Here is a 9,844-nt window from a genome sequence, read left to right as displayed (position 1 = left end):
GTATGCCATGTATGTGCCGTGCCTGTGAGAGGCCAGAAAAGGGTGCTGGCTCCCCTGAGATGGAATTGTGAACCACCCAATGTGGTTGCTAGGAACTGAACAGCAGCAAGCGCCCTGACTACTGAGCCACCTTCCCAGTCACTCCAGGTTCTTTTACTTAAAGAAGCAACCCTTTAAGCTTCTTTATGTGGGATTTTGCTGGTCTGTGCAGCTGGACTTTATAGGAACTGCACATTTCCTGTAGCTGCTTTGTTACTGTAGGCTGGGGGGTGGGGGAGGGAGGTGGCAAAGGGTGTCTCTCCCTCAGCCTTGCCCCAACTTGTGGCAGCTGGCGTCCTCATTAGGCTTTTCCACCTCCACTTACCCCCCGTCACCACCACCACCACCACCCCCAGCACAGTGGGCTTTTATAAAAGTAGACATGACAACAGTGGTTTACTCCAGATCACAGGATATGTGTATGGAGGGAGAATAAGGGACAGGAAGAAGAGCAAGGGAGGGGGAAAAAAAACAGGTTCCAGTGGTTGCAGCAGCACCGCGGTGGCGGTGGTGGTGGTGGTGGTGGTGGTAGTGGTGGCGGTGGTGGCAGCGGTGGCGGCTTCTGCAGTCACCTGGTAACTGACATCACTGGGACTTCACAGAAAAAATATTTGCAGCACTTCTCTGACTCCCTCCCAGTTTTCCTCCCGTGCATATGCATTGCTCGTGGGTGGTGCAAGTGAGCATGTGCGTGCACACGGAGCTCGGAGGTCACCCTCAGGAGCTCCCGGCTCTGGTTTTATAGGCAGGGTCTCTCTTTGGCTTAGAGCTCATGGATTCTCATCTCCTCTGCCCAGTGATGGGACTTCACGTGGATGGCTGACCTCATCCAAGCCAGAAACTTCGCAGTATTTGGCTTCTCCTCATTCACGTTTCCTGTAAACTTACCTTGGCTTTCAAGTCCACCATGCCCTCCTATCTGACAGCCCTCACGGGCTGCGATCCCCCCGAACCTTTGTAAGAAGCATTGAGATTGGGTCCCTGCTTCCCATTTCCTCCCTTGCCAAACCAACTCTGCATTGTGTCAGCATGCAGTTCAGCCCAGAGCTTTTACAAGGCTTGTTGTGAGAGGCAAGGTCCTTCCTTCAAACTCCCCGTTTCCTGTTTCACGGAGGCACCGTCTTTCAACACCGGGAGAGGATGCTTTCAGTATTTACTTCCTTTCTTGAAGAATAGGCATTTAAGCAATGTATTTACTTTTAGGTGTACAAATGTTTTACCTACACGTGTGCCTTTGTACCATGTGCTGTCCTGGTGCCCGAGGAGGCCAGATCTTCTGGAAAGAGAGTTACAGTTGTGAGCCACTGTGTGGGTGCTGAGAGTAAACCTGGGTCCTCTGGAAGAGCAACCAGTGCTCTCCTGGGACTTTCCTCCAGCCCTGATTTTATTACGTTGTGCATGTGTGTGTGTGTGTGTGTGTGTATGTATGTATGTATGTATGTGTATGTGTGCATGCATATGCACACATCTATGCAGGTGCTAGCAGAGTCCAGAAGGCATCAGCTCTCCTGTGCTGGGAGTTACAGGTTTTATTGTAAACAACCGTGTGGCAGTTGAGAACCAAACCTGGGTTCTCTGCAAGAGCAATAATGTGATCTTCAGCACCGATAACCCATCTCTTCAGCAATTGCTGTTTCCCCATTGAGATGATGAGGAATTAGAGGCCCCCTCACACACACACACACACACAGCCCATCTCACCACCTAAGGATCCTTTCACCTTTCCAATATGATAATGCTGTTGGTTGCCGTAAATGAACTAGCACACGCAGTACACGTGTAAAGGCTTTGAAAATGCCATGTTGGCACCACATAGGTCGACTGCCTGCTCCTACACTGCACGTTCATTCTTGGTGTTGACAATCTTCTTCCTGCAACCGCCACAACCACCATTACCTAGCTTTTGATTTTAACCCGTTACTATTTCAATATCAAACTTCCCTGTTCTCTAGAAAATCTGCTCAAACACATACATATTCCATTCATCAACATAATCCAACCCCCCAGCCCCCGCTGGCCATCTCCTCTGAGAGTTATAGGCTACAGGAAACCATTCCCTCCCCAAGCTGGTTTCGGCAAGTGTTTTATCACTGCAACAGAAAGCCTACCTAGGACAGATGGGGCCTTGGGTAACCCAGACTGCTCTGGAATGCTGGATGCAGCCCCAGCTGGCTTTGAACTCCTGACTCGAGAGCTGGGATAATAGATGTATACCACCACACCTGGCTTTTCTCTGGTCTTTAGCAAACAGAGTGGAAAATGTTTCCATCTTATACTAATTTTCAACTTGTGTCTTACTCTTGCTTCTTTGCTCTCTGATGCTGTTTTAGAAATAGCAGCAGAAAAAGCAGAAATAGTCTTTTGTCCTTGGAGAATAGCAGTGACATTGCTTTTCCTTGGGTCTCAGTCTCCATCCGTTCGATAAACAACTTCATCTCTTCTGATGAAACCATTCCTCACATTTCTGATGGCGCCGCCGTGGTGTCTGATCCATTTAGGAGAGGCTGGGGGAGCACCCTGTGCATGTGTCGCAAGAGCTCAGGAGCTCTGCGATTGGTTCCCTGTCAGGATCTCTTCAGGTCTTTTCAGATTCTCCACAGGAAACCTATCCTCTCCTACTTCCATCTGGCAGGGTCAGGCTGATATGCCTGCTCTAGGAGACAAGGAGGGTGAGGGCTGTGTCCATCTCACAGTCTCTTTGGACTTCATTCTTTTCTCTCCATGCTCCTAATATGGTATTTCTAGCCTCTCCTGAGTTAAGCAGATCTTATGCCAGGTCTGCAGGAGCGCAGTGCGACCCCCCCCCCCAAGAGCAGGGAGGACCCCCCAGATCCTGAACAGAGTTCACCTGCTGTGCCATTTGCTCAGGTACCCGCTCTTCTGGTTGCCTTCAGTCAACACAAAACCACAGCTGGAAGCAACTTAACTTGGGGAAAAGGGGTTTACTTTTGCTTATGATTCCAGAGACTACACAGTCCACCGAGGCGGGAAGGCATAGCAGCAGGGGCTGGGGTCAGCCCAGCAGTCAGGAAGCTGAGTGATCCAAGGGGAACCGGAAGTGGGGCCAAACTATAGCCCTCCAAGCCAGGCTCCCAGCATGCTCTTCTCCAGCAAGCCTCTAGCTCCTAAAGGTTCTATAACAACATCCCCGAACAGCGCCACCAGGTGGAACCAAGTGCTCAAACAGCAGTCCACGAGGGACGTTTCAAACCAAGCTTTCGGTCTCTAACTCAGGACAAGTTCTTGGAATTGATACCTTGTTTTCATCCCTGCCTTTCTTCACTGTTGCATCACATTAACCCCTCAGCTGTCCTCCTGTCCTCCTAGCTCTGCTGCCATCTCTTCTGACCAATGTGTTCTTGGGGTTTATAGAGACAGAATTCGTTTACTCTCAGTTCATCAGGCCTTGTGAGGGGAACGGTGCTACATTTTTTTTCACATCCTTCTACTGCACCAGAAACGTCAAACGCTGAAAATATGTATCATCTAGCAGTTCCCGTTTTTCTTGGCTCCTGCCCACTTGGGTGTCAGTTCTCCAGGCTCCCTGTGTTTGGATGTGTGTATGCTTCTTCCAAGTTCACACGTGTGCACATGCCCACAAAAGTCAGATGAGGTTGTTGGTCCCTCTGGAACCAACTGGAATTGCAGGAGGTTGTGAGCCACCGGGCACAGGTGCCGGGAACTGAACTTGGTACCTTGGAAGAGCCGCAAACGTTCTTAGCCACAAAACAATACTCCAGTCCCGTTTTTAAAAAGGACTAAATTTATTATTGGCTTAACAGAATAAATACAGGAGGTTCCAATTGAGGGACGTTAGGCACGTAGGGTGTTTTCAAGGATAAAGAAAGCCTCTTCCTGAGTTTCCTCAAAGCAGTGGTTGAGGTGAGTCCAACTGCATCCAAGCATTAGGCAGGGTATACATTAGTGCCACTCCCAGCATTCGGGACGGGAGTAGGAAATCTATCTACGGGCTCAGTTACAGTTCTAGCTAACTTGTGCGTCTTAGAAATTAGGGACCAGGCAGATACATCATTGAGTATTGATATTAACCCAGAGCCAAATATATATTTTATTGTGCTTATAATAGGTATGCAAAGTTAAATATCCATTACACACAACTTGTAGCCTGCCTAAACATCACTCCCTACACAAGTTGTGGCTGCAGGGCATTGTGAAAATACAAACTGCCATATAATTAGCCAGGAAAATTATTATAGTTGATAAACTGACCAAACCTCATAAGTAGTATGAATAATAACAACAAACATTGTGTGCTCTAGGTTGGAGCAGGAACAAGGACCTTGAACGTGGTAAGGAACACAGCTCAATGTCCAACAAATAACAGAGGATGTTGCCAGCGTTTTAGTTTACAGAAAGCAAGGCTATGTTTACCTGCCTTTTTTTTTTTTTTTTTTTTTTGGTTTTTCGAGACAGGGTTTCTCTGTGTAGCCCTGGCTGTCCTGGAGCTCACTTTGTAGACCAGGCTGGCCTCGAACTCAGAAATCCGCCTGCCTCTGCCTCCCGAGTGCTGGGATTAAAGGCGTGCGCCACCACGCCCGGCTGTTTACCTGCCTTTGAGCATAGCAGAAGCAAACAACCAAAGCATGAGAAAGACTCGAGTCTCCCCTTACCTTCTCTCTGGGTTTCCTCTCCTCTTGTGTTGTTACTAATGTTATAACAAGGAGAGCCTGTGATCCCTGGCTTTCTTCACTGCTACATTGGTAACCTCACGGCCCAGAATGGCAGAGCTGGATCCAAACAGGCTTCTCAACCCTGCTCAGAGCTGCGGCGCCCTCTTCTGCCCTCTGCTCAACGAATTATACTATCAATAGGTATTTTTCATCCCTGTTAATGAGAAATCTACTTCACCCTAATGCAGAACTCCCCGATTCTCTTCGTGAAATGCTAATACCAGCTTGAAACAAAGTTCTTCAGACTTTCAGAAGTTGTATCAACCATCTTAAAATGGTCAGTGTTTCCTCTAGGCCTTGTTTAATACACATTTGCATAGTGTTTTAGGAAGCCTCCAGCCCAGGGCTCATTAACTTGCGGCTTCACTCATCGGTGTTAGGCATCCTGAATATTATTTCCTTTTCCAGAAACACACTGAAACCTTGTAGGCCACCATCCTGCGTTATTTAACCGAACCCTCGTCCCACGTGTCCATTTGGCATTTCCGGGTTTTGATAAGGATAAGCTATTTTAATCTAGCGGGATCTTCCCACCTGCATTTGGATGTGGTCGAATCCCTAGCACGTGGACCCGCTGTCCGTTTTTTTGCGTTCGGGATGCTGGTATTTTCCCAGCGGCCTTCCAGTCTTGCCCTACGTACGGTACGCAAGCGCAGCGTCAACACGTCGCTGCCAAATCCTCACACTGCTCTCTTGTCACCGAGAGGCGAGTGCCAGCACCGCTGGGTGCACCACGCCAGGCCCGCCCTCCCCGCTGGCCTCAACCTTTCAGCGCCCCGCCTACCCCGCCCCCCCTGCTCTCCCATCGGCCCCGCCCTCAAGTCGGCCCCGCCCTCCCTGCTGGCCCCGCCCTCCCCGCCGTGGCCTCTGCGCGCCCCGCCCCGCGTCCAGCGACGCCCGTAGCGGAGACCTGGGCTTCCCCGGGCCGCATCAGCGTCCCCTGCAGGCCGCGGCGGGCACGGCAGCCGGAAGAGCCCGAGCTCCTGCCACCGTGTCCGCGTCGCCGCCGCTGAGCTCCGCGGGGCCCCGATTGCAGCCGAACGACCTCGGAGCCGCCCGCCGCGGCCCCGCGTCCTCCGATCAGAGCCGCCGCGCTTCTCGCCCGGCCTCCGCCCTCCGCTCCCCGCCCGGGCCCGCCCGCACCGGCCTTCACTCTGGAGCGGCCCGGGCAGCCGCAGCAGGGGCGGCGGCGGCGCATCGAGGAGCTCTCCAGGTCGTCCCGGGAGAAGCTGCTGCAGTCCCGGGACAGGATGTTCTCCAAGCTCACGTCCATCCTGCAGCATGCCGTGGAGGCGGTGAGGCCGAGTGGGGCGCGGGGGGCTGCGGGGCGCGGGGAGGGAGGCTGCGGCGAGGCCTGGGCACCCCCGGGGCCTCTGCTCTCCAGCCGGGGACCGGGCGGCTCCCGGGGCCTCCTGGCCGTTAACCTCCGGGGCTACGTGGCCAGCGCCGCGCAAGACAAAAGAACGGCGGTGCCTGTGGGCAGGGCTTGCTTTTGCTTTGGTTCGGGTGGGAGAGGAGCGGCGGGGACCCTGGGCCCCGGTCCACACCGGTACCGGCTCTGCCAGCTCCGGCCCGGCGGCCCACCTCGGGCCGGACCTCGGTGATTGATCTGCGGGAGTTTGCGGGTCCGCGATCGCCCAGCTCACACCATCTGTTTCCCTTTTCTTGTCTGTAATGCGCTTCCTGGAGGCTCTTGGCGCAGCCTGCAACCGCTGTACTGTGAGGCTGGTCCTAAACAGCACTGGGGGCACAGAACTCAAACCGCCAAACGTACAGCACCCAAAAACCTAGGAAGAGAATGCTTTTCTTGCCGGTGCTATTAAACCCTTTGCTTTATTTTACTTGCTAATTTTGGACTGAGTATCACCCTATGTGAAGAAAGTTACTGTGTTTATTTTATTTTTTTTAATGGCATTTTCTTTGCATATTGAGAATGGCCTAATAGTAGCACTTTCAAATCCACATGACTTTCTAAAGAAAAGTAAAAAGATGACAAAATACCACGGTGGTTTTTAGGGTCAGCTAAGAAAATTAGAGTTGTGAATTTCAGATATGGAGACAAAACTTTAACACAATTGCTTTTTACATACTTCGTGGAATTTGGGTTTCGCTTGGTGGCACATCAAACAAGAAAGAAATGGGGTTTCCTGAGGAGCAGTGTTGACACATGGGGGAGAGAACTGCACTCTAAGATACCAATTCTACTTTTCTTGCTTAATATGGAGTCAGTGTGCAACAGCATTGGTAAAATAATTTTTAAAACTTTTAACAACAGCTATATTGATATTTTGTATTATACTTCAGACTATAAAGAGTCATCAAACTTTTAAAGTTCAACATTGCTTGATAGAATGATAACTAAAAGATAACTATGAATAAGTTATATGGATGAAACCCTGGGGCCTGCCATGTTCTAGATAAAAGCACTCCCACTGGATTTTATTTTATTTTATTTTGAGATAGAGAATTGCCCAGTGCCCCAAGGTGGCCTTGAACTCACTTGAGCTCTGCTCAGACTGGCCTCGAACTTCTACCTTAGCCTCTGGAGTACTTAAATTCTAGGCATGTCTCTAAGCCTGGCTAGGATTTTTGGTTTATAGACTCAGTTTGGTCCCAAGGCCTGTGTTTTCTGTTTTGGTAATCTTTTTATAATTACGTGTATCATTAGCATCTATCAAATTACCTGCGTGAGCCTCTGGCTCTGTAATATCCAGTTTCCCCGTCTTGCCGTGAGGAGGGAGGCACTCACTAGGTTCACCCAGTCCCAGGAATAAATGTCTGGCCTGTGGAAATGTCAAGTTCATTTGCTCAATGCTGGTTTCTAAGCTATGTTACAACCACCCACACGCTTTGCCAAGAGAAAGGACTGCTCCTGATATGTGATTGGTTCTGCTTTGCTCTTAGGAGGGGTCACATGTAGTCCAGGCTGGCCCTGAACTTAAGATCTTATAGATTTGGTCCCTCATCCTTTGAAGAATTTTTTTTTATTCGCCCCTTCAACATTGTCCTGGGAAAGAACTCCCCCAGACAATGATAAACAAGCCATCGTCTGGTAGCTGAAGAATGTTTTTCATAACCCAAGATTAGTTCCTCGGTTACTCACTCTCCCTGACTGTTTTGCTTGCTTTTGTCCATAAACAAGTCTTCCTGCTCCTTAATTTGTTGGCTTTTTCTCTAACCTTTTACATTCTGACCCAGCACACTAAAGAACAGAATCCTCCGGGTACTTCAGACTTGGGAGGGAGCCCCAGGCCTGCAGGTGACCGGACCTCTTTTTTGTTCTGTTTTTGTTTTCTGTTGGTGTCCCAGCCTTTTGTAGTGTCAGCATCTGGGTGTTGGTAGTCAGTCAGGTCAGCCTGCAGTGGTTTTTAAAGTTGACCAGATATAGATTCATCTAGATGAGGTTAGATGAGGTGTGTGAGTTTTGTGTTTGTTTTGTTCTTGAGTCAAGGCCTCTCACATCTTTTGACTTGCTGTGCAGCCAAAGATGGCCTTGCACTCCTGACCTTGCTGCCCCCACACCCCGGAGAGCTGGGGTTATAGGCTCATGCTTTGATTTCTGTTTAGTTTCTGGTACAGGGGATTTCACCCAGGGCTTGGTGAATGATAGGTAAGAGCTGTCCCACAGTCTTCTACTCTGGCTTTCTCAGCATGCGTGTCCTTTTGTGCATGCGTGTGCACCAGCGTACATGTTCACGTGTGATCACAAGCACATGATCAGGCGGAAGTCTGAGGACATCTTTCGGGAGTCAGTTTTTCTCTCTCTCACGGGTGCCGGTCCTGGGAAATCAAACTCAGGCAGTCAGACACCAGCAACTGCTTTTGACTGCTAGGCCATCTTAGGACCTATCCTTTTTAAATTTAAAAAACAAAAAACAAACAAACAAACTTTTAGATTTACTTTATTTTATTTGTATGTATGAGTGTTTTATTTGTGTGTATTCTTGTGAACCGAGTGTATGCTAGGTGCCTGTGGAGGTCTGAGAAGGATGCCGAGTTCCCTGGGACCAAACCTGGTCCTCTCCAAGAGTAACAGGTCCTCTTAAATGCTAAACAGAATCCGGCCTTAACTTACCTGAATCCAGCCTTCAGACTTTTACTCTGAACTAGGACCTCACTAAACTGTTGAGGCTGTACTTAAACCTGTAATCCTCCTGCCTCAGCTTTGCAAGTACCTGGGATTACAAGGAAGTGTTTTCACACCTGGTGTGCATCGTTTAGATGGTTTTTCTTCATTTGCCATTTACTACTTACAAATTGGGGAAATAGAAGGTGTTTTCATAGCTTCACATTTATGTGTTTTAACCTGATAGACACGATGTGAGGTTAGGAAAGACATTCACACATGAAGAAGAGCCAAGACCTGTGGTGTAATTCTCTCCTCTCTTTCCCGCAAGGATGGCTCTTCCCTCACGTAGCTCAAATCCACGTAGCTGGAATCCATTAGTAAGTATCTTAGAAATAATTGTGTTCTGTCAGCTAGTTGCCACATGTCTCAACTCTGATGAGGCCTGTCCTAAAGTTAGTCCTAGGTTAGATCTCATTGTCTTAGCAGTTCCCACTTAGCTGAGGGCCAGGTCCTGCAGAGACATTGTGGCTCTTCCATCTTCGTGGCTCTACCATCTTCGTGGCTCTACCCTTGTGGCTCAACCATCTTGGCTCTTTCCTTTTATTCCGGGGAGGATTAAGGGCAAGCCCCTGAGCTTTTGTCTGTTTTAACTAACTCAGTGGATGTCATCCTTCAGAAGGCAGTGTTTTCAAAGCACAGTTCATACCCAGTAGTTGGGATCAGCATCCCATCCTATCTACCATGCTGGGGTCTGAACCCAAGCCTCCTGTCTGTTAGGCAAACCCTCTACCTCTGAGCCACCTCTCAGCTGTAACCCAGCCTGGCCTTGATCCTCTGCCTCTCTTTAGCAGTTTGCCTCCTGGCTACCAATTCTTGAAAACTGCTCTGTCTTGGGACTTGAGCCCCTCTCTTACTCAGCAAGAGTTTTCAGAGCCAGAGTGAAAGAAAGCACCGGCACACTAAGGGAACACGGTGTGTCTGCGTCTTGCTTGGCTCCCAGTGCCAGCTGGCTAAGCACACACGGGAGGTCATAGTGTAATGAATG

At 49.6% G+C, this 9,844-nt stretch overlaps 1 protein-coding gene across 1 annotated transcript in view; it reads left to right on the top strand.

The window, feature by feature from the left end:
• The first annotated feature begins 5,657 nt into the window (after positions 1–5,657).
• Positions 5,658–9,844, top strand: part of Fhip2a (FHF complex subunit HOOK interacting protein 2A) — a 28,320-nt gene continuing 24,133 nt past the window's right edge. Inside the window, exon 1 of the mRNA XM_021151638.3 lies at positions 5,658–6,025. Within this exon, the coding sequence (XP_021007297.1) occupies positions 5,981–6,025 (45 nt within the window). The 5' untranslated portion in view covers positions 5,658–5,980. The remainder of the gene's footprint in view (positions 6,026–9,844) is intronic.

The sequence above is a fragment of the Mus caroli genome, unplaced genomic scaffold, assembly GCF_978045245.1.
Source record: "Mus caroli unplaced genomic scaffold, Mus_caroli_1 scaffold_20, whole genome shotgun sequence".
Lineage (NCBI taxonomy): Eukaryota > Metazoa > Chordata > Mammalia > Rodentia > Muridae > Mus > Mus caroli.
This window is presented reverse-complemented; position numbering and strand designations above follow the sequence as displayed.